The 26,168-nt window shown below is 43.2% G+C and overlaps 1 protein-coding gene across 1 annotated transcript; it reads right to left on the reverse strand.

Annotated features, from left to right (window-relative positions):
- Positions 1–5,267: 5,267 nt before the first annotated feature.
- On the reverse strand, positions 5,268–25,986 carry LOC106562881 (uncharacterized). The gene is made up of 10 exons (XM_082964538.1): positions 25,785–25,986; positions 16,186–16,657; positions 14,894–15,969; positions 13,950–14,356; positions 13,680–13,806; positions 13,068–13,124; positions 12,403–12,513; positions 10,922–10,991; positions 6,986–7,148; positions 5,268–6,784 (listed from the first exon to the last, which is right to left on the reverse strand). The coding sequence occupies exons 2-10, from the start codon at positions 16,622–16,624 to the stop codon at positions 6,634–6,636; spliced, it is 2,601 nt and encodes an 866-aa protein (XP_082820664.1). The 5' UTR covers positions 16,625–16,657; positions 25,785–25,986; the 3' UTR covers positions 5,268–6,633.
- Between the last annotated feature and the right edge of the window lie 182 nt (positions 25,987–26,168).

Here is a 26,168-nt window from a genome sequence, read left to right on the forward strand (position 1 = left end):
TGGTATTGAACTGACCCTGTATATAGTATGGTATTAAACTGACCCTGTACATAGTATGGTACTGGAACTGACCCTGTAAATAGTATGGTATTAACTGACCCTGTATATAGTATGGTATTGAACTGACCCTGTATATAGTATGGTATTAAACTGACCCTGTATATAGTATGGTACTGGAACTGACCCTGTATATAGTATGGTATTGAACTGACCCTGTATATAGTATGGTACTGGAACTGAGCATGTATATAATATGGTACTGGAACTGACCCTGTATATAGTATGGTACTGGAACTGACCCTGTATATAGTATGGTATTGAACTGACCCTGTATATAGTATGGTACTGGAACTGACCCTGTATATAGTATGGTACTGGAACTGACCCTGTATATAGTATGGTATTAACTGACCCTGTATATAGTATGGTATTAACTGACCCTGTATATAGTATGGTATTAAACTGACCCTGTATATAGTATGGTACTGGAACTGACCCTGTAAATAGTATGGTATTAAACTGACCCTGTATATAGTATGGTATTGAACTGACCCTGTATATAGTATGGTATTGAACTGACCCTGTACATAGTATGGTACTGGAACTGACCCTGTATATAGTATGGTATTGAACTGACCCTGTATATAGTATGGTACTGGAACTGAGCATGTATATAATATGGTACTGGAACTGACCCTTTATATAGTATGGTACTGGAACTGACCCTGTATATAGTATGGTATTGAACTGACCCTGTATATAGTATGGTACTGGAACTGACCCTGTATATAGTATGGTACTGGAACTGACCCTGTATATAGTATGGTATTAACTGACCCTGTATATAGTATGGTATTAAACTGACCCTGTATATAGTATGGTACTGGAACTGACCCTGTAAATAGTATGGTATTAAACTGACCCTGTATATAGTATGGTATTGAACTGACCCTGTATATAGTATGGTATTAAACTGACCCTGTACATAGTATGGTACTGGAACTGACCCTGAAAATAGTATGGTATTAAACTGACCCTGTATATAGTATGGTATTAAACTGACCCTGTATATAGTATGGTACTGGAAATGACCCTGTAAATAGTATGGTATTAAACTGACCCTGTATATAGTATGGTATTGAACTGACCCTGTATATAGTATGGTATTGAACTGACCCTGTATATAGTATGGTATTGAACTGACCCTGTATATAGTATGGTATTAACTGACCCTGTATATAGTATGGTATTGAACTGACCCTGTATATAGTATGGTACTGGAACTGACCCTGTATATAGTATGGTACTGGAACTGACCCTGTATATAGTATGGTATTAACTGACCCTGTATATAGTATGGTATTGAACTGACCCTGTATATAGTATGGTATTAACTGACCCTGAATATAGTATGGTATTGAACTGACCCTGTATATAGTATGGTATTAAACTGACCCTGTATATATTATGGTATTAAACTGACCCTGTATATAGTATGGTATTAAACTGACCCTGTATATAGTATGGTACTGGAACTGACCCTGTATATAGTATGGTACTGGAACTGACCCTGTATATAGTATGGTATTAACTGACCCTGTATATAGTATGGTACTGGAACTGAGCATGTAAATACTATGATACTGGAACTGACCCTGTATGTAGTATGGTACTGGAACTGACCCTGTATATAGTATGGTATTAACTGACCCTGTATATAGTATGGTATTAAACTGACCCTGTATATAGTATGGTACTGGAACTGACCCTGTAAATAGTATGGTATTAAACTGACCCTGTATATAGTATGGTATTGAACTGACCCTGTATATAGTATGGTATTGAACTGACCCTGTATATAGTATGGTATTGAACTGACCCTGTATATAGTATGGTATTAACTGACCCTGTATATAGTATGGTATTAAACTGACCCTGTATATAGTATGGTATTGAACTGACCCTGTATATAGTATGGTATTGAACTGACCCTGTATATAGTATGGTATTGAACTGACCCTGTATATAGTGTGGTATGAACTGACCCTGTATATAGTATGGTATTAACTGACCCTGTATATAGTATGGTACTGGAACTGACCCTGTATATAGTATGGTATTAACTGACCCTGTATATAGTATGGTACTGGAACTGACCTGTATATAGTATGGTACTGGAACTGACCCTGTATATAGTATGGTATTAACTGACCCTGTATATAGTATGGTATTAAACTGACCCTGTATATAGTATGGTACTTGAACTGACCCTGTAAATAGTATGGTATTAAACTGACCCTGTATATAGTATGGTATTAACTGACCCTGTATATAGCATGGTATTGAACTGACCCTGTATATACTATGGTATTGAACTGACCCTGTATATAGTATGGTATTGAACTGACCCTGTATATAGTATGGTATTGAACTGACCCTGTATATAGTATGGTATTGAACTGACCCTGTATATAGTGTGGTATTAACTGACCCTGTATATAGTATGGTATTGAACTGACCCTGTATATACTATGGTATTGAACTGACCCTGTATATAGTGTGGTATGAACTGACCCTGTATATAGTATGGTATTAACTGACCCTGTATATAGTATGGTACTGGAACTGACCCTGTATATAGTATGGTATTAACTGACCCTGTATATAGTATGGTACTGGAACTGACCCTGTATATAGTATGGTACTGGAACTGACCCTGTATATAGTATGGTATTAACTGACCCTGTATATAGTATGGTATTAAACTGACCCTGTATATAGTATGGTACTTGAACTGACCCTGTAAATAGTATGGTATTAAACTGACCCTGTATATAGTATGGTATTAACTGACCCTGTATATAGTATGGTATTGAACTGACCCTGTATATACTATGGTATTGAACTGACCCTGTATATAGTATGGTATTGAACTGACCCTGTATATAGTATGGTATTGAACTGACCCTGTATATAGTATGGTATTAACTGACCCTGTATATAGTATGGTATTGAACTGACCCTGTATATAGTATGGTATTAAACTGACCCTGTATATAGTATGGTACTGGAACTGACCCTGTATATAGTATGGTACTGGAACTGACCCTGTATATAGTATGGTATTAAACTGACCCTGTATATAGTATGGTACTGGAACTGACCCTGTATATAGTATGCTATTGAACTGACCCTGTATATAGCATTGGCACTACACAGCCAACAATGCACATTTTTTCCCAGACCTTCACGTAAATCGCATTCATGGTGAACGCACATCGACTCAAGCATAAATTACCTTTAAAAGTATTTTATAGTGTGCTGTGTTATAATGAGCCTTGAATTGAATCAAAAATTGAATCAAAAATTAACAAAGTGGTTGACATAATTTCAGCAAAGTGATGATCTGAAGACACTACTTACCCCCCTCCTTTTTAAGGTCATCTGTAAATATGCAGAGTAGACAGTGAGAACATCATTAACATGTTAATTAGAAGCTGTAGTCTGTTTAGTGAATCTTTACACTCATGTGTGTAATCTGGGTTAGGAACAATAAAACCACTACCTACCCTGCTGCAGTTTGAGTTGATCTATTATCACACCTGCAGATTAAAAAGATAAGTCAGTCATCAGTGTCAATATGTTAATGACCTGCATTTTTTAATATACTTAGGGTTGCAGAATTCTGGGAATTTTCAATAAATGTCCTGGTTTTCCAGAAATCCTGGTTGGAGGATTCTAGGATTTCCTGCTTATTCCCTCCGGATTCCAGGAATCTTCCATCACACTTCCACCACCATGCTTGACCGTTGGTATAAGGTTCTGACTGTGGAATGCAGTGTTTGGTTTTTCGCCAGACATAATGGGACGCATGTCGTCCAAAAACGATACACAGACTGTAGGTACATTACCCACCACTAAAGACACACAGACTGTAGGTACATTACCCACCACTAAAGACACACAGACTGTAGGTACATTACCCACCACTAAAGATACACAGACTGTAGGTACATTACCCACCACTAAAGATACACAGACTGTAGGTACATTACCCACCACTAAAGATACACAGACTGTAGGTACATTACCCACCACTAAAGATACACAGACTGTAGGTACATTACCCACCACTAAAGATACACAGACTGTAGGTACATTACCCACCACTAAAGACACACAGACTGTAGGTACATTACCCACCACTAAAGATACACAGACTGTAGGTACATTACCCACCACTAAAGATACACAGACTGTAGGTACATTACCCACCACTAAAGATACACAGACTGTGAGATTTCATTTATTTGAATGTGCATTCAAAACATTGAACAAAAATGCAAATGTCGCACACTCACACACACAGGGAATTAGCAGTGTAGTTACCAGACACAGAGGGAATTAGCAGTGTAGTTACCAGACACAGAGTGAATTAGCAGTGTAGTTACCAGACACAGAGGGAATTAGCAGTGTAGTTACCAGACTCAGAGGGAACTAGCAGTGTAGTTACCAGACACAGAGGGAATTAGTAGTGTAGTTACCAGACACAGAGTGAATTAGCAGTGTAGTTACCAGACACAGAGGGAATTAGCAGTGTAGTTACTAGACACAGAGGGAATTAGCAGTGTAGTTACCAGACACAGAGTGAATTAGCAGTGTAGTTACCAGACACAGAGGGAATTAGTAGTGTAGTTACCAGACACAGAGGGAATTAGTAGTGTAGTTACCAGACACAGAGGGAATTAGTAGTGTAGTTACCAGACTCAGAGGGAACTAGCAGTGTAGTTACCAGACACAGGGTGGGATCTGTGGAGGAGAAACAGGAGAGTCACAAACAGACTGTCTGGTCCAGTCTCCATTATTCCTGAAAGAGACAATTGTTCTAACAAATAAACATCAATTATAAATATCAGAACCAGATATCAACCAGTAGACCAGCATCTTATTAATTATCACTATGCTATTATAGAGAACACTGCTCTGTCAATCTAGGTGTTCGTTTTTTAAGAGTAATGGAAAATAAAAGGTTTAATATAACCCACTTAATGTTATTGATAAATATTCTTACCCTCTTTACAGCACGTCAGAAAAGAAAGTGGTGGGGAGAGTGAAAATGTATGAATTAAAAATAGTACAAATGTTGTTTGAGCATTTTGACGATTTAACAAGAGAGAGCAGAGGTCATCCTGGGTGGTTGGGATGATCATTGGTTGTAAGTGTCTGTAACACCTGACATTCACAGAGTACAAAACCACACATTCATGTAACCCTTCTTAAATACATTTTATTTGTATGTACACTAAAATAAATAGCTACATTCACACCAGTTTAAAAAGACCCTAACGAATGTATTGAAACCTTTCCATAGGCTCTTTAGTCTTTTTCCATAGGAAGTCCCTTACATTTTAGTCCCTTATAGTTTTCCTCCACAGATCTTATTATTCAGCACCAGTTAACTATAGGTCACATTCATTTCATATCTTTAGAATGTGCAAAGGCATCCCTGAAAATGTATACAGGCAGTGGGAACAATTGTGAGAAACTGTCACAAACCCACATATTAAACACACAAAACAGAACAAAAACAATGTATATTGCTCTTTACCTGTGAGCACCACCATATGACCCTTAAAGGGGCAATCTGGGATTCAAACAACTAAATGGCCACCCACCACATTCTTTTGGTAAACAGCTGAGGAATGGAGCTGGAGAAATTAAACCACTCAAATTTAAAGAGCCACGAGATCAAAATGATAGTTTTAACCATTGTCTGAAGCTATACAGCATTACTTACCAATTACATTATTTACAAGCAATGGGTTCTGATGGGGTAAAACAGTTGAACTGAGCTCATGAGGCATTTATACGTTACATTCTTTAACAATCAAGGGCTATATATATTATTCATTTAAAGGTTACAAATAATGATGTACCAATACTGGATTGCCCCTTTAATGGCAGATCATGTGAACACACAGAACACTTTCCCCCTAGACACTAATCAGAAATAGTAGGGTTCTGGAGGCCCTATTCATTAAGACTTGTGCTATTATATTCTTTAACAGTAGTTAACCCCATGATGATAGGCTTTGTCCCAAATGTTACCCTATCCCCTATGTAGTGCACTACTTTTCACCAGGTCCCATATGGCTCTGGTCAACAATAGTGCACTATATAGGGAATAGGGTGCCATTTAAGAGGAAATCACACTCTGGATCAACAACACAAACATATATCATATAAATATTGTTATAACCAATCTGTTATGTAAATATTAAATACAATATATTTCCTATGGATTAATGATGAATTTACATGAATAACTAACTATACACACATTAAGAATAAATACATGAAGATAAAATCACCATCTTCAAAAGAGAAACAGGAAACTGATGTAAGACCACTGGGGGAACGAGGCAGATGGCTGGAGGTAAGTGTGGATCAGTCTCAGACCTCAACCACTGTGTCACAACATAAATACATCAATACATCCAGAACAAAAGACTAACTATTTCAGCATTTTCCTGATTATCAACATATTGACTTCGCATACATTAATGTTCACTCTGGCTTTGAAGCGGAGAAGTCTTCTGTGTTTGTGTCCATCCATGTGTGTGTGTGTGTGTATCACTCTAGCAGTGTACCAGAGCCAGCGGCTGGTGTGAGGGTGATGGGGAACATTAGGACCTTAGCCTTCATGAAGGACAGGTCAGCCAGCCCACAGATCACCCTGACTGCCTCCTCACTCAGCTGGTCCTCCTCATCCCTATGGGGTTTCCTGACACAAACACACACAGCACATTAAGATGGGAAAAACACAGAGGCCACATTTGATTGCAGGTGAGTTTACTCTCTTTCCATGCAAAGCTCTTTCAGACCTGGCAAAGCACGATATAAATCCAATCGATTATGCTTGATTATCAATTATTGATCTCTACGTGTGTGTGTGTGTGTGTGTGTGTGTGTGTGTCAGTCTGACCTGGTGGAGGTAGTGGTGTTCTCCATAGTAGACATGAGGTGGTTCTGGGTGTCTGACCAGTCTGACCTGGTGGAGATAGTGGTGTTCTCCATAGAAGACATGAGGTGGTTCAGGTTGTCTGCTAGACGGCTGCTTGTGTCACTGTCTAGCTCTGTATCCACCACTTCACACATACACATACACACACACACACACACACACACAAAACATTTACATACACACAATACGCATGTACACACATTGTACCGACACTGTAGTAACTCTGTAATTACACTGCCCACCAATGTGACTTCCATGTTCATGGATACCAATGTAAACTTGTTTAGTGTGCGCATATCAATGTTCATTTCGTCAACAAAAAGTGACACAAATATTTATCAAACACCTATTTTTCAGGGGCAATTGTGTGTATGTTTGCATGCGTGAGTGGCCCAAAGATATGAAGATTCAGCCCTGAGGGACCTCTGCTCTCTACAGGACTAGAGGGAGGGAGGTGAAGGGGGTACATAGAACCAGGGTGAAGATGCCCCTAGTTGTATCTTCCACTAATGGCTCAGGTTAGGATTGGGGGAGGGGAAGCTGATCCTAGATCTGTACTTAGGGGAAACTTCACCCCAGACTGTTACATACTGTACACCTGTGTTTCTCAATCCCTCATCTGTCTATGAACTTCTGGAAGATAGTTAGCTGATGCTAATACAAGTAGCCCTCACATTCTGCACTGTGTTTAGAGTTCAAAACAAAAAGACAACCATAGCACTTCTGTATTTGGTCCAAATAAAGGTGTACAAACTACTAGCAAGTGGCGTAGAAACCATCAAGCATTTGGTCCTTCAACACAGTGGGTGGCAGTATAGAGCTGGAATAAGAATCTACAGAACAGAGGAAAGCAGCATAGAGTTGGATAGAGTGCTCTTCCTTACATCTTTGCCATGCTGGCTTCAGAGACAGCATGGGCAGCAATATTGAGGGCTTTCTCCATTTTACCTCAACTAGTAAATTGGCATTCGGTAAACAAACTGAAAGGGTTTGCATACTGCCTCCTGGAGTGTGTTGTCTGAACAGGCATTAAGGCCAAGGTGGGTGATTTACTGCCACATCTAGGTATGGAATGTTCGCTCAGGAGTATAATTCATTGACAGATCCTTCTTGCTGATCTGGATGGAATTCTGTGAGCCTTATTTATCCTATAGAAATTCCCACCCAGTTGACTGCTTCCTAATGGTGAACGGCCTCAATGGCACTGCCCATGTTGAACCAGGATGTGTTACATCTATCCATGTCTACGGAGGAAAGTAGTCAGTGCAGTGATAGAACAGCCAGAGAAAACCAAGAGGCAGGACAGTTCAGATAGGTGTAATATATTAGAAAGAGGTTTATTCACGTATTTACAACAGCATTTATTGCAACCACACTGAAAGAACCTTAAAACACATCATTGGTTGGGGGAATCTAAAAAGAAATATAAAAACATATACAAGCTAAATCAAAATGTATTTTTTTTAATATATCACAGTGATTGTAAAGATCAGTTTCAGTTTACTGAATATATATGTCCTCTTTAATTTACAAAGAAAATGAAAGGTAAAGATACAGAAGAATATAAGAAAACACAGAATAGCAGCTTAAACAGAAAACAGTAAGAGAATCCTGGCTTTCTCTATCCTGGGTACTAGTAAGAGGATCCTGGCTTTCTCTATCCTGGGTACTAGTAAGAGGATCCTGGCTTTCTCTATCCTGGGTACCAGTAAGAGGAACCTGGCTTTCTCTATCCTGGGTACCAGTAAGAGGAACCTGGCTTTCTCTATCCTGGGTACCAGTAAGAGGATCCTGGCTTTCTCTATCCTGGGTACCAGTAAGAGGAACCTGGCTTTCTCTATCCTGGGTACCAGTAAGAGGATCCTGGCTTTCTCTATCCTGGGTACCAGTAAGAGGATCCTGGCTTTCTCTATCCTGGGTACTAGTAAGAGGATCCTGGCTTTCTCCATCCTGGGTACTAGTAAGAGGAACCTGGCTTTCTCTATCCTGGGTACCAGTAAGAGGAACCTGGCTTTCTCTATCCTGGGTACCAGTAAGAGGATCCTGGCTTTCTCTATCCTGGGTACCAGTAAGAGGATCCTGGCTTTCTCTATCCTGGGTACCAGTAAGAGGATCCTGGCTTTCTCTATCCTGGGTACCAGTAAGAGGATCCTGGCTTTCTCTATCCTGGGTACCAGTAAGAGGATCCTGGCTTTCTCTATCCTGGGTACCAGTAAGAGGATCCTGGCTTTCTCTATCCTGGGTACCAGTAAGAGGATCCTGGCTTTCTCTATCCTGGGTACCAGTAAGAGGAACCTGGCTTTCTCTAGTCTGGATGTGCTAATATTCCACTCCATGTCATGCCAAACATCATTTTTGGCATAAGACAAATTACAAGGAGTGGAATGTTAGTACAGAACAGGTCTGGATTTCAGGCTTTTTCACGTGAGCTTATTTCTACTACAACCAAAATGCAGCTACTGGGGGGATTCCCTTTAGGCTATGGCCACACATTCATCTATATGGCTTGACTTGTCTTTGCCCCATTCCATCCACTAATACTGAAAGAACTCTCACCCAGTGCAATAAGAAACAGTGTTTGGATCGATGATGAAGGGTAACAACATGTGAGAAACCTCATCAGCATCACTCTATACAGGGCAGATGAGGTAGCCGGTTAAGTTAGACGTATAGAGAGAGAGAGAGCCTTGGGATTCCACAGTATAAGATACAATTAAAGGGAAAGACTGTCATGAAAATGAGTAGTACCATCTAGAGGGAGAGGGGGGAGAGAGGGGGAGTGATAGAGACTATGTTCCAAAGTCCACACTTGCATACCACTTACTTAGAATGCATGTCCAACACATTGCTTCATTATAAATGGTAGTCTAGTATGCCCAACACATTGCTTCATTATAAATGGTAGTCTAGTATGTCCAACACATTGCTTCATTATAAATGGTAGTCTAGTATGTCCAACACATTGCTTCATTATAAATGGTAGTCTAGTATGTCCAACACATTGCTTCAGTATAAATGGTAGTCTAGTATGTCCAACACATTGCTTCATTATAAATGGTAGTCTAGTATGTCCAACACATTGCTTCATTATAAATGGTAGTCTAGTATGTCCAACACATTGCTTCATTATAGGTGGTAGTCTAGTATGTCCAACACATTGCTTCATTATAAATGGTAGTCTAGTATGTCCAACACATTGCTTCAGTATAAATGGTAGTCTAGTATGTCCAACACATTGCTTCATTATAGGTGGTAGTCTAGTATGTCCAACACATTGCTTCATTATAAATGGTAGTCTAGTATGTCCAACACATTGCTTCATTATAAATGGTAGTCTAGTATACCCAACACATTGCGTCATTATAAATGGTAGTCTAGTGTGTCCAACACATTGCTTCATTATAAATGGTAGTCTAGTATGTCCAACACATTGCTTCATTATAGGTGGTAGTCTAGTATGTCCAACACATTGCGTCATTATAAATGGTAGTCTAGTGTGTCCAACACATTGCTTCATTATAAATGGTAGTCTAGTATGTCCAACACATTGCTTCATTATAGGTGGTAGTCTAGTATGTCCAACACATTGCGTCATTATAAATGGTAGTCTAGTATGTCCAACACATTGCTTCATTATAGGTGGTAGTCTAGTATGTCCAACACATTGCTTCATTATAAATGGTAGTCTAGTATGTCCAACACATTGCGTCATTATAAATGGTAGTCTAGTATGTCCAACACATTGCTTCATTATAGGTGGTAGTCTAGTATGCTGGTGTGGACATTGGAACCAAAGAGAGAAACAGGAGTCAGGTAGCAGCAGAGTCGGAGGGGGAGAGTGTGTACAGCAGCCTCATCTCTGGCCCTGTAGGTAGGGGGCTCAGTGGGAGGACGTACCATCCAGACGGTTGATGCCAAGGCCACTGCTGCGCCAGTCAAACTCGGACCAAGGCTGGGGGGCCCCCTGCTGGCGGAAGGAACAAACTGTAGTGAGGCTCAGTAGTGTGCCCTCTATTCAACAAAGTCTCTTGAAGGCCCATACTCACAAAAGCACATCAGACAAAGGAGTGCTGATCTAGAATCAGGTCCCCCTGGTTCTTGTTATCTTATTGATTATTAGTTCAAAGACTAGACTGATCCTAGATCAGCACTCCTACTCCGAGACACTTTGTGAATATGGCCAGGTCTTAGTGATGGATAGAGGACAGCACAGAGGAATTGGGAGTTAGTTAGTCCAGGATATTGTCATTATCCTCCTAATGCTAAGGTTAGGATCTGCGGTAAGGATATCTGATCCTAGGTCAGAGTTTAGGGTTAACTTCATTATCAAGGGAGTATAAAATATAGTGCCCAATGTTGCCCTGTTTGTGTTGGGTATACTGTGTGAGTCACAGGCTGTCTGGAGACTTTCCCAACTGTCACATCCTAGTCAGAGTGTCTGGAAACATTACCAACTGTCACATCCTAGTCAGACTGTCTGGAAACATTACCAACTGTCACATCCTAGTCAGACTGTCTGGAAACATTACCAACTGTCACATCCTAGTCAGACTGTCTGGAAACATTACCAACTGTCACATCCTAGTCAGACTGTCTGGAAACATTACCAACTGTCACATCCTAGTCAGACTGTCTGGAAACATTACCAACTGTCACATCCTAGTCAGAGTGTCTGGAAACATTACCAACTGTCACATCCTAGTCAGACTGTCTTGAAACATTACCAACTGTCACATCCTAGTCAGACTGTCTGGAAACATTACCAACTGTCACATCCTAGTCAGACTGTCTGGAAACATTACCAACTGTCACATCCTAGTCAGACTGTCTGGAAACATTACCAACTGTCACATCCTAGACAGACTGCCTGGAAACATTACCAACTGTCACATCCTAGACAGACTGCCTGGAAACATTACCAACTGTCACATCCTTGTAGGACTGTCTGGAAACATTACCAACTGTCATATCCTAGTCAGACTGTCACATCCTTGTAGGACTGTCTGGAAACATTACCAACTGTCATATCCTTGCCTCTTCTGTCCTGAATTCAAGGAAAATAACTATTCTTACCTCTCTCAAAGTTCATTGGAAGAGAGGATCCAAGGTCCCTCCTCTCAGACCTCCTCCTCCTCCAATGAGCTTTGAGAAAGGTGTGAGGGGTTGAGCAAACAAAGACGGAGGAGAGTTTAACAGCTGGTAACATGTTCACACACAGCCGTGGTGTGCCTGTAGCTCCGGGGTGAAGTTTCCCCTAGGTACAGATCTAGGATCTGCTTCACCTACCCCAATTCTAACTGTAACCATTAGGAGGGAAAATGCTAAACTGACCCCATATCAGCATCTAGGACAACTTCACCCTACACCTGTTTCTGTACCTGTATTGACGAGGTGGTGGTGGTTTCCTGTGACCCAGGAAGTGCTTGTGCTGTGGCAGCAGTCTTCTCCGCAGCTGGTCTCAGCGGCTCTTTGGTGGGCTCTAACATTCCCTGAGAGAGAGAGAGGAGAGAGGGACAGGGAGAGAGGGCGAGAGAGAGGGAGGAGAGAGGGGGGTGACGGGAGAGAGAGAGAGAGAGATGGGAGAGCGATAGGGAATCAAAGGTGAATGGGAAAGGGAGTGGCAGAGAAAGAAAGAGGTCACCATGGAACACATGTCACATGATGAAAGGTTTGGAGAGGGAGAAAGCAATATGGCCGACAGTCAAGTCATCATCTTATTGCTTTACACCTACCCAGTATTTTCAGATCTGTGACCATTAAGGGGCTATCAGCATACAAGGCTAAGGGAAGGTAGCCTGGTCCCAGATCCGTTTGTGCTATCATGTCAACTCCTGGTCATGTTTGGCATGAAAACAAGTGGCCAGGAGAGGCATGACGGAACAAACTGACTGGTACACATGCTTAGGGGGAGGATCTAGGGACAGAAATGGAACTAGGGCCACCATGGACTGTGTCCATATGGGCCCTGGTCTAAAGTAGTTCCCTATACAGGGAATAGGGTTTTATTTGGGACACAGAACAGTATCTCCATCGGTCCACTCACCAGGCTGGTTGCAAACACAGGAACTATGACAGGCTGCTTTCTCTGGCCAGTGAACAACTGTGGAGGAGAGAGCGAATCAGAAATCAACAAGTAACTTTACATGTAGCAGGAATTCAAGCTGGTGAAATGGTGCTGCTTTTCCACCAATAAATAGAATATACAGACAGAATAACATTATATTATAGATGAAGAATTGACATAACCCACATACAGTATGTACACTATAGACACAGCAACAACAGAGCACTTCTACATAGTAAAGGGGATATATAGACACATTTACAGTAGATGATGTACAATATGGTAATATGGGGAGGGAGGGAGGGGCTTACGGACAGACAAGACACATTACTTACTACATCGTTGATGTTGTTGTTGTCATAAACAGATGGCTTCATGTTTTATTTAGTTATGTTTCTCTAATGGAAAGTCATTCACTGAGCTCTATACATGTAGATGTTATAAAGTCATGTGAAATGACATCCATCCATTTTCTTACTGTTTGTTTACATCTGCTGTTATTCTGTTGAGGTGGCTGTGGCTCACTCTGCTATGCATGGAGCCATTCACATAATTACAGAGTGTGGCTTTAAACTGAAAAGAGGCCGTTACCATGTTCCTGGTGTCCATCCCCAGACAGCGGAGCAGGGCCCTGTTGCTATGGGAACCGCCCCACTGGAACCCCAGGCCCACGGCATCGTGGAGGTCCTGAGGCTGCCGCCACACGCCCCTAGGAACCCTGGGTAAAGCAAAACAAGGAGGCGGTCACATACAGCAGAGTAGTGCTTTGGCCAGCCTCCAATGCTATCGGCTGTTATTCCACTGAACCACCATCATCATCATCATCGTTTTAATCATCTTCAGCACTAGAGGTTCTCTCACCAGTGTGTAGTGCGGTTGAGCGCCTTCGTCTCCTCTTCCTCAGGCTGGGTGTCTAGAGTCTCTAGCAAAGCCCTGAGGCTGAGTACCTTCAATACCTCCAACCCACTGTCCTCCCCCGTCTCCTCCTCCTCCACCCCCGTCTCCTCCTCCTCCACCCCCGTCTCCTCCCCTTCCACCCCAGTCCCCTCCCCCTCCACCCCAGTCTCCACCCCCGTCTCCTCCTCCTCCACCCCCGTCTCCTCCCCCTCCACCCCAGTCCCCTCCCCCTCCCGCCCAGTCTCCTCCCCCTCCCGCCCAGTCTCCTCCCCCTCCCGCCCAGTCTCCTCCCCCTCCTGATCCAGTTCTGGGACTGCCACTGCAGGGAAGCTGGTCTGCAGGACTCTCTGTAGCCGGATAGACATGGAGGCCTGAATGGGAGAGACAAGGCTTGTTTGAGATCTACTACAGTGCAGTCTACTACATTGTAATCAAACACAATTAATGGGAAAGATTTTTAAACTAACTATGTCCATCTACCTGATTTTGAAGTGAACTGAAGTCTGGCAGGAACTGTCTTATTCCAGCAAACTCATTTTGTGGTGAACTACCTGTAGGAACTACCTGTAGGCTAACTGCAGTGACAATCTATTGATACAATAATAAAACCCACCTGGGCAGAATTATTCTTGTGGAGTCAGCGGTTATGACAAACACTACAAATGTCAGAGTGGATTTCTACCAGATGTTGGACAACTAAGTACTGTAGGATGCCTCGTTATCCAGACTCCTGGAGAATCCTGTTGGGAGTCCCAACGCTCTATCACTTTACATTTGAGCATGCGGCAGCTGACCATTCATCTCACCAGTGTTGGCCGTGTTGGGGGAATGTGAGGTGTCGGAGCTGGCACTGTCTCTCCGGCGTTACACAATATAAATCCACTCTACTAACTCAGAAGACCACTCACCTGCAGACTGTCCCTTCGTACAGCAGCACCTCCCTGACATCTCTCTCCCCCTTTCTTCACCTCTTCTGTCCAGCTGGGTCTATCCTCCTCTCCAAACTCTGCCCAGGTCTCCCCCTCTGACAGACCTCTCTGGTCCCCAAACGCCCCCCAGCCCTCCAGGGGAGCAGAGTGGAAGTCTGCAAAGCTGTCGCTGAGGGGAAGGTCTCCATGTCCAACCTCCTCCCCACATGCCTGGGTCGGACCTGGGTCCTCAGAATAGTCCTGGTCAAAGTCGCCGAAGCCCTCCTGTGTTCTGGACTCCGATTGGTTGAAGTCAGCAAAGTCCTCCTGGCTAGGGAAGGATCCAGCATCTCTGAAGTTTCCAAAGTCCTCTTCTTCATCTTCCTCCTCCTCCACCATCTTTGTCTCAGTCTCCTCCCTGAGGTCACTCCGCTGCACCTCCTCTTTCTCCTCCTCCCCTATTGACAAGGGAGTGAAGACCGTCTCGCCAAAGTCCCCAAACTCCTCCAAAGCGTCTGACACAGCCTCACCAAAGGAGGCAAACTCCTCACTCACTGACCCACTGACTGTGGTGGGGAGAGGAGAGACACTGTTCTCTGTTTCGCTCTCCTTATCTTCCTCCTCCTCCACCCTCCTCCCTCCCAGTTCTGGGTCCTGTGTAAGCGTGCTATCCCTGTTGATGCTGAGTGCCCTCTCTCCAGGCTCCTCCAGGCCCTCACCCCTAACACAGAGCACCTCTGTGGTGGCTAAGAGGCCAGAGTCCTGAGGGTGGCCCCTCAGCTTACAGTGTTGCTGGACTCCAGTGCAGTCCCTCTCCCCTTGCTCTGCTAAACATTGAGAGTCAGGCCCGCCAGGCTCTATTCTGGCCATCTGCTCTATGTCCTTCTGGACTGAGTGTGCATTGCAGAAACCATTGGTTAGGTTTGTCCTTTCTGTCCTGCCGTCCTTCCTGTGCTCTGTACTGTGAGTGAAGCCGCAGCACCAGGGCTCCAGCTCCATCTCTGGCTCGGCGAATGCAGAGAAATCTGCAAACCCCTGCTCCTGGCTGGGGGAGCTATGCCCAGCCGGTATAAGACCTGTGGTGAATGAATTAATACATTTTATTGGAACGTATTTAAAATACATATAGAGATGCCTCAGCCATTTGAGTTCAACAGTACATATTAAAAATGATCGAGGATTAAAAACACAATACAAAAAAAAATAAAGAAAAATACTTGTATTACAAAGACTAAGTTGCTAGGCAACCTCACTAACAACTCCATGACAGCCCTCGGGACTAAAGTTGTTACCTGCAGACATAGTTCCCTGGTGATGTCGATTGGTAAACCCATTGGTGAGAGGGAGGTCAGGGAGGTTGCAATGACAGGGCTGCCCTTTGACCTCCGACCCCGGCCGAACCCTGCCAATCTCTGAGGTCCCAGTATTAGCGGGCTGTGATTGGTCCACCACAGGCGCCCGTGGCTTCTTCAGGTCGTCAGCTGCTCGGAACTGTTTTGAGATTCCGTTGCTATGGGTAGTTCCGGCGAAAGAGGAGGAGTTACTAACACTAAAGCGCACCGTTGATGGGGTCGGGGAGGCGGGGTCTGTTGTGGAGGGGCACGGCTGGTTGGATGACATTGCCACACCCCCAGAGAAATCCCCAAACACGTCATCGACCTCCTCTCCCCCTGATTCGTCGTCCAGCGGAGGGGGGGAGGAGGAGTATATGCGCATCACTTCCTGTTCCATGGGAGAGCTCTCCTGGCTGAAGGCCTCATAGATCTGGAAGGAGAACACACAGACAGGTTGAGTACAGACCGGCCTACCAGAAGACAGGTTGAGTACAGAACAGCCTACCAGAAGACAGGTTGAGTACAGAACAGCTTACCAGAAGACAGGTTGAGTACAGAACAGCCTACCAGAAGACAGGTTGAGTACAGACCGGCCTACCAGAAGACAGGTTGAGTACAGAACGGCCTACCAGAAGACAGGTTGAGTACAGAACGGCCTACCAGAAGACAGGTTGAGTACAGAACGGCCTACCAGAAGACAGGTTGAGTACAGAACGGCCTACCAGAAGACAGGTTGAGTACAGACCGGCCTACCAGAAGACAGGTTGAGTACAGAACGGCCTACCAGAAGACAGGTTGAGTACAGAACGGCCTACCAGAAGACAGGTTGAGTACAGAACGGCCTACCAGAAGACAGGTTGAGTACAGAACGGCCTACCAGAAGACAGGTTGAGTACAGAACGGCCTACCAGAAGACAGGTTGAGTACAGAACAGCCTACCAGAAGACAGGTTGAGTACAGAACAGCCTACCAGAAGACAGGTTGAGTACAGAACGGCCTACCAGAAGACAGGTTGAGTACAGACCGGCCTACCAGAAGACAGGTTGAGTACAGACCGGCCTACCAGAAGACAGGTTGAGTACAGAACGGCCTACCAGAAGACAGGTTGAGTACAGAACGGCCTACCAGAAGACAGGTTGAGTACAGAACGGCCTACCAGAAGACAGGTTGAGTACAGAACGGCCTACCAGAAGACAGGTTGAGTACAGACCGGCCTACCAGAAGACAGGTTGAGTACAGAACGGCCTACCAGAAGACAGGTTGAGTACAGAACGGCCTACCAGAAGACAGGTTGAGTACAGACCGGCCTACCAGAAGACAGGTTGAGTACAGACCGGCCTACCAGAAGACAGGTTGAGTACAGAACGTCCTACCAGAAGACAGGTTGAGTACAGAACGGCCTACCAGAAGACAGGTTGAGTACAGAACGGCCTACCAGAAGACAGGTTGAGTACAGAACAGCCTACCAGAAGACAGGTTGAGTACAGAACAGCCTACCAGAAGACAGGTTGAGTACAGAACAGCCTACCAGAAGACAGGTTGAGTACAGAACAGCCTACCAGAAGACAGGTTGAGTACAGAACGGCCTACCAGAAGACAGGTTGAGTACAGACCGGCCTACCAGAAGACAGGTTGAGTACAGAACGGCCTACCAGAAGACAGGTTGAGTACAGAACGGCCTACCAGAAGACAGGTTGAGTACAGAACGGCCTACCAGAAGACAGGTTGAGTACAGAACAGCCTACCAGAAGACAGGTTGAGTACAGAACAGCCTACCAGAAGACAGGTTGAGTACAGAACAGCCTACCAGAAGACAGGTTGAGTACAGAACGGCCTACCAGAAGACAGGTTGAGTACAGACCGGCCTACCAGAAGACAGGTTGAGTAAAGAACGGCCTACCAGAAGACAGGTTGAGTACAGAACGGCCTACCAGAAGACAGGTTGAGTACAGAACAGCCTACCAGAAGACAGGTTGAGTACAGAACAGCCTACCAGAAGACAGGTTGAGTACAGACCGGCCTACCAGAAGACAGGTTGAGTAAAGAACGGCCTACCAGAAGACAGGTTGAGTACAGAACGGCCTACCAGAAGACAGGTTGACTACAGAACGGCCTACCAGAAGACAGGTTGACTACAGAACGGCCTACCAGAAGACAGGTTGAGTACAGAACGGCCTACCAGAAGACAGGTTGAGTACAGAACGGCCTACCAGAAGACAGGTTGAGTACAGAACGGCCTACCAGAAGACAGGTTGAGTACAGAACGGCCTACCAGAAGACAGGTTGAGTACAGAACGGCCTACCAGAAGACAGGTTGAGTACAGACCGGCCTACCAGAAGACAGGTTGAGTACAGACCGGCCTACCAGAAGACAGGTTGAGTACAGAACGGCCTACCAGAAGACAGGTTGAGTACAGAACGGCCTACCAGAAGACAGCCTGAATGGTCAGTCAATCAAATAAATGTGGTGGTGGGAGGAAAATAAAAGGTAGGCCTTGTTCTACATAGCCATATGTCATTATTAACAGACAGTAGACCTTGTTCTACATAGCCATATGTCATTATTAACAGACAGTAGACCTTGTTCTACATAGCCATATGTCATTATTAACAGACAGTAGACCTTGTTCTACATAGCCATATGTCATTATTAACAGACAGTAGACCTTGTTCTACATAGCCATATGTCATTATTAACAGACAGTAGACCTTGTTCTACATAGCCATATGTCATTATTAACAGACAGTAGACCTTGTTCTACATAGCCATATGTCATTATTAACAGACAGTAGACCTTGTTCTACATAGCCATATGTCATTATTAACAGACAGTAGACCTTGTTCTACATAGCCATATGTCATTATTAACAGACAGTAGGCCTTGTTCTACATAGCCATATGTCATTATTAACAGACAGTAGGCCTACATGCTCTTCCTATTGAAAGTTAGCAGTAACAAATAAAGCAGAGCAAGTTTGGCTAAACAGAGCTCTACAGTGTGACCATTTTACTCACATATGCGCCTAAATATTTAGCTGCGTGACCTCGAATTTTATTCTAGGAGCACCAGTGCACCTAGACAGTTTTGGAATTCTAGCTTTAATACCTCAAATATATTTAATTGTGCTACTAAACCCTGGGACTAAATTGTGTGCGCCTACATTTTTCAACTTGGCACAAATGTGCTCCTTGTAAAAAAAGGTCAGCGTAGAGCCCTGCTAAATGTAAACATTAGGAGAAGGTCTCCTGTGGGGGAAAAAAATTCTAAGATTTTTTTTTTAAAAGAGAACCTTCCAAATGGCACCTTACTCCCTATATAGTCAAATCTAATTTCATTTGTCAAATGCGCCAAATACAACAGGTGTAGACCTTACAGTGAAATGCTTACCTACAAGCCCTTAACCAACAATGCAGTAAAGAAAAAATAAGTGAAGTAAAAAATTGATAAGTAAAAAATAAAAGTAACAAATAATTAAAGAGCAGCGGTAAAATAACAATAGCGAGAGTATATACAGGGGGTACCGATACAGAGTCAATGTGCGGGGGCACCGGTTAGTCGAGGAAATTGAGGTAATATGTACATGTAGGTAGAGTGAAAGTGACCATGCATAGATAATAAACAGAGAGTAGCAGCAGCGTGTGTGTGTGGGGGGGGGGGCAATGCAAATAGTCTGGGTAGCCATTTGATTAGCTGATCAGGAGTCTTATGACTTGGGGTAGAAGCTGTTAACCTGTCTGGGCTAGGGGCAGTATTTTCACAGCCAGATGAAAAACGTACCCAATTTAAACAGGTTACTACTCTGGCCCAGAAACTAGAATATGCATATTATTAGTAGATTTGGATAGAAAACACTCTGAAGTTTCTAAAACTGTTTGAAAGGTGTCTGTGAGTATAACATAACTCATATGGCAGACAAAAACCTGAGAAAAATTAAAGCAGGAAGTGGAAAGTCTGAGAATTGTAGTTCTTCTTTTGATTCTCTATCGAAGCTACAGTGTCTGTGGGGTGACGTTGCACTTCATAAGGCTTCCATTGGCTGTCTAAAGCCTTCAGAAAGTGTTTTGAGCATTTTCCTGTCACTGGGCAGATAATAGGAGCTCAGTTACTGAGTGGTCTGCCTGGCAACAAAGGGATTGGATATGCGCGCTCACACGAGCACGCCGTTACTTCTTTTTCTTCTTGAATGAATATGCTATTGTCCGGTTGGAATATTATTACAATTCTACGTTAAAAATACCATAAAGATTGATTTTAAACAGCGTTTGACATGCTTCTAAGTACGGTAATGGAACATTTTGACTTTGTCTCTCGTTCCGCGCTCGCGCGTTATGCCTTTGGATAAGTGATCTGTACACACGATTTGTACATAAATATGGATTATTTCGAACAAAAACAACATTTCTTGTGGAAGTAGCAGTCCTGGGAGTGCATTCTGACGAAGAGCAGCAAAGGTAAGAGAATATTTCGAATACTAATTCTGAGTTTAGGTTGCCCCGAACTTGGCGGGTGTCTGAATAGTTCACCGTGATGGCTGAGCTATGTACTCAGAATATTGAAAAATGTGCTTTCTCCGTAAAGCTATTTTAAAATCTGACACAGCGGTTGCATATCTATAATTCTTAAAATAATTGTTATATATTTTTCTCAACGTTTATGATGAGTATTTTTGTAAATTGATGTACACATTCACCGGACGTTTTGGTGGGAATACATTTCCTGAATATCACGCGCCAATGTAAAATGCTGTTTTTGGATATAAATATGAACTTTATCGAACAAAACATACATGTATTGTGTAACAATGTCCTAGGAGTGTCATCTGATGAAGATCATCAAAGGTTAGTGCTTCATTTAGCAGTGTTTTGGGTTTTATTGACACATGTCCTTGCTTGGAAAATGGCTGTGTGATTATTTTTGTCTATGTACTCTCCTAACATAATCTAATGTTTTGCTTTCGCTGTAAAGCCTTTTTTTAATCGGACAATGTGGTTAGATTAACGAGAAGTTTATCTTTAAAATGGTGTAAAATAGTTGCATGTTTGAGAAAGCTGAATTATGACATTTTGTTGTTTTTGAATTTTCCTAGCGTAATTTTCCTAGCCCATAGAAGTTAAGAAGTCCTTTGGACCAAGACTTGGCGCTCTGGTACCGCTTGCCGTGTGGTAGAAGAGAGAACAGTCTATGACTAGGGTGGCTGAAGTCTTTGACAATTGTTAGGGCCTTCCCCTGACACCACCTGGTATGGAGGTCCTAGATGGCCCCAGTGATGTACTGGGCTGTTTGCACTACCCTCTGTAGCGCCTTGCGGTCATACCAGGCAGTGATGCAACCAGTCAGGATGCTCTCGATGGTGCAGCTGTATAACTTTCAGGACCTGAGGCCCCATGCCAAATCTTTTCAGTCTCCTGAGGGGGAATAGGCTTTGTCGTGCCCTCTTCACTACTGTCTTGGTGTGTTTGGACCATGACAGTTTGTTGGTGATTTGGACACCAAGGAACTTGAAGCTCTCAACCTGCTCCACTACAGCCCCATCGATGAGAATGGGGGCGTGCTCGGTCCTCGTTTTCCTGTATTCCACAATTATCTCCTTTGTCTTGATCGTGTTGAGGGAGAGGTTGTTGTCCTGGCACCACATGGCCAGTTCTCTGACCTCCTCCCTATAGGCTGTCTCATTGTTTTTGGTGATCAGGCCTACCACTGTTGTGTCATCTGTAAACGTAATGATGGTGTTGGAGCGTGCCTGGCCATGCAGTCATGAGTGAACAGGAAGTACAGGAGGGGACTGAGCACGCACCCCTGAGGGGTCCCCGTGTTGAGGATCAGTGTGGCGGATGTGTTGTTACCTACCCTTACCACCTGGAGGCAGCCCGTCAGGAAGTCCAGGATCCAGTTGCAGAGGGAGGTATTTAGTCCCAGGGTCCTTAGCTTAGTGACGAGCTTTGAGGGCACTATGGTGTTGAACGCTGAGCTGTAGTCAATGAACAGCATTCTCACATAGCTGCTCCTTTTGTCCAGGTGGGGAAGGGCAGTGTGGAGTGAGAGACTGCATCATCTGTGGATTTGTTGGGGCGGTATGCAAACTGGAGTGGGTCTAAGGTTTCAGGGATGATGGTGTTGATATGAGCCATGACCAGTCTTTCAAATCACTTCACGGCTACAGACGTGATGCACTACTACCCAAGTGCACTATTATGTGGAGCATGGTAAAAAGTAGTGCACTATATAGGTGAACAGGATGCCATTTTGAATGCAGCCTGTGTGTCATTGACTTCCCCATGCGTGACTTTGTGCTATCACTAAACAGGAACTGCAAACAAATGTGTTTGGCACGCAAAACAGCAGCAGCGAGATTTGGTTGTTAACTCGGAAATTGGACTATGTTCAGTCTTATCCCTCAGAGGAATGGGTGTTTTATAGGCTAAAGTGGTCCTAGATAACACCAGGTTTGTGGGTTCCCACTACGGTTACCCATTTGGGACAAGGAGAGAATGACAGAGAGATCAAGGTCACGGGGTGATGTATAACGCAGGTCTAACTAGCTACCTACTTCACTCCTCACTGATAGACTAGCTGCATCTTACAGTACACAAACATACTTTCCCCATTACGTGAGCCAATTCAATAATTGAAGAATCTGTTAAATAACCTCAAAGTTAATAATTATTCTTTAGTCTCTTGCTTGCCTGTAATATCAGTTATTCTAGGCTCAAAAGGCCTACTCTCTACCTCCGCCTTAGTTGTTTTCTTGTTGTTGAGGCTATTGGAGTGGAAAGTCTACACAACACCGCCAGTCAGCCAGTCTGTCAACGAGCCAGTCAGTCAGTCAGTTAGCCAGTGTAAACTGATCCAGGGAATTGTATCCAGCAGCACCATTGAGCTCCTGCTAGTCAGCTCACAGATAGGGAGGATGAGGGCTGCTGCTGCACCTACATAAACAGATTGCGTCTCAAATGGCACCCTATTCCCTATATAGTGCACTACTATTGACCAGGGCCAATAGGGCACTGGACTGTTCAAAAGTAGTGCACTACATAGGGAACAGGGTAGAGCCTCTTCCACCAGAAACTCTGTACTTCATAATATTATCAGCCAGCACACCATTAAAGTCAGACCATTTCTGTGTGTAAACACACAAGCATATCCCTTCACCACTAATTTACTAGGTATCAATGAGTACATACAGAGATATAGGCGTATCCATAGCTATCCAGCTAATGAAGGAGCCTGTGAGCTAGCTACCTGTAACATGATGCCAATGCACTGCACTGAATATACATTTACGGTCAATGGAAAATGTGAACAACAATCCCAACTCTGTGTTTTAACGTTTAGAAACGTCAAAAAAACACTAGCAGTTTCGCACAGATCTGTACAGCTATGGGCGCCTCGGCCTCCATCCAACAAAACTACACTTCAGCTACACTTCCCGAGTTACGCCTACACGTGTTTGGGGTACGCTAGGTATCTAATTTGCTGTAACATGTAGATATGGCCGTTGGAACACCAACCCTATAAAAAGGTGTGTATCAATTTAACATTATTTCTCCTCTGATATGAAAGATAAAGTCATTGTGCGTCTAAAACCATACTGCAAGCAATGCGTGTTAATGTCCAGCCCGAGTGTTAAGGCTCTTAACAAAACTCCCCCCTACAGAAGACATCTTCCTCCAATGACTCTTATGTGTAATGTCATGGAACTGAGTCATTACCAAGGGTTAGATGTAATGTAATGGAACGGAGTCATGACCAAGGGTTAGATGTAATGTAATGGAACTGAGTCATGACCAAGGGCTAGACGTAATGTAATGGAACAGAGTCATGACCAAGGGTTAGATGTAATGTAATGGAACTGAGAGTCATGACCAAGGGTTAGATGTAATGTAATGGAACGGAGTCATGACCAAGGGTTAGATGTAATGTAATGGAACTGAGTCATGACCAAGAGCTAGATGTAATGTAATGGAACGGAGTCATGACCAAGGGTGAGATGTAATGTAATGGAACTGAGTCATGACCAAGGGTTAGATATAATGTAATGGAACTGAGAGTCATGACCAAGGGTTAGATGTAATGTAATGGAACGGAGTCATGACCAAGGGCTAGATGTAATGTAATGGAACTGAGAGTCATTACCAAGGGTTAGATGTAATGTAATGGAATGGAGTCATGACCAAGGGTTAGATGTAATGTAATGGAACTGAGTCATTACCAAGGGCTAGATGTAATGTAATGGAACTGAGTCATGACCAAGGGTTAGATGTAATGTAATGGAACTGAGTCATTACCAAGGGTTAGATGTAATGTAATGGAACTGAGTCATGACCAAGGGTTAGATGTAATGTAATGGAACTGAGAGTCATGACCAAGGGTTAGATGTAATGTAATGGAACTGAGAGTCATGACCAAGGGCTAGATGTAATGTAATGGACCGGAGAGTCATGACCAAGGGTTAGATGTAATGTAATGGAACTGAGAGTCATGACCAAGGGTTAGATGTAATGTAATGGAACTGAGAGTCATGACCAAGGGCTAGATGTAATGTCATGGAACTGAGAGTCATGACCAAGGGTTAGATGTAATGGAACTGAGAGTCATGACCAATGTAATGGAACTGAGAGTCATGACCAAGGGCTAGATGTAATGTAATGGAACTGAGAGTCATGACCAATGTAATGGAACTGAGAGTCGTGACCAAGGGCTAGATGTAATGTAATGGAACTGAGAGTCATGACCAAGGGTTAGATGTAATGTAATGGAACTGAGTCATTACCAAGGGTTAGATGTAATGTAATGGAACTGAGTCATGACCAAGGGTTAGATGTAATGTCATGGAACTGAGAGTCACTAAGGGCTAGTGTTCTAACTAGTCAGATAAACCACTTGACTTTGATACCCTGTAGAAGTGGAAAATGAAGTTGATGTCTGTTGACAGTGAGATGACAACACTGAGCTATGAGAAATAGGTCATGATGAGAAAATATATAACTAGCGAGCTTGTTGAGAAACAAATACAATTTTGCTAGCAACTAATGTTAGCTAACTTTGAAACAACAGACCCATTTGAGATTAGGCAGGTGTCTTAAACTGGCAGGCTTCATAATGCTTCATAATGCTGTAATTAGATATCTAGCTAGTAAACTAGATACGTAGATCGTAATAGTTAACGTTAGCCAGTTAACTGTGAGCATAAATGAGACAAACGTGTTTGCTTTTGAAAACACCAGAAATGTTTTCTTTAACTAACTCTGGTCCAAGGGCACACGTCGGATACAGCCCATATTGCAGATCCAGCGCATTCGCATGAGCTAGTGTGGCGGTAGATAGAGCATACAGAGAAAAGTGCGTCAGCACTTCAACAACATAATTACTTAAAGTAGCTATATTGAAACCAGTCACTAAACAACGTGTGAAAAAAAATCCTTGATGGATGAATTGAAAGATTCAGGCCATTGAAGAAGGCTCTTGCTGCATAATGCCACACGTAATGCCCTGGACCAGAGCTAACAACTAGCTCGCTAATAGCTAACGTTACTTGGCTAGTTATTTCCCTCTTACCTTCAGATGTTGTAGCTATGGCATGTTCATCTCACAACCGGGATGTGCAGATAAACTAAGATGTACGAAACAGATTTTGAGTAAATGCCTGTTATGATAATTAGCGTAGCAGGTGCCTGGAATGTAGCTAGCGACACGGCCTCTCTCTATCAAGCTACTGTTACTGCCTCTCTCTATCAAGCTACTGTTACTGCCTCTCTCCACCTCACTATGTTGGCATGATAACAAACAAATGAAACTATTGTGCCGATTCGTTACTTTCTGTAATGCCAGCCCAAATGCTTTTATTTGTAAAATCCTCCTTTTATAAGTTTATTTAGCTTAGATTAAATAAGAGTTAGTGTTGATTTACAAACATTTATTTTTATTTTTTATATATTTACA

This window comes from Salmo salar, chromosome 18, assembly GCF_965601325.2.
Source record: "Salmo salar chromosome 18, fSalSal1, whole genome shotgun sequence".
Classification (NCBI taxonomy): Eukaryota; Metazoa; Chordata; class Actinopteri; order Salmoniformes; family Salmonidae; genus Salmo; species Salmo salar.

Coding starts and splice junctions, on each gene's coding strand:
- LOC106562881 (XM_082964538.1), bottom strand. CDS start 16,624: ATGGAACAGGAAGTGATGCGCATATACTCCTCCTCCCCCCCTCCGCTG. Junction 10,992..12,402: donor CCACCACCTCGTCAATACAG/GTACAGAAACAG, acceptor TCCTTCCGCCAG/CAGGGGGCCCCCCAGCCTTG. Junction 7,149..10,921: donor TGGCATCAACCGTCTGGATG/GTACGTCCTCCC, acceptor GTATGTGTGAAG/TGGTGGATACAGAGCTAGAC.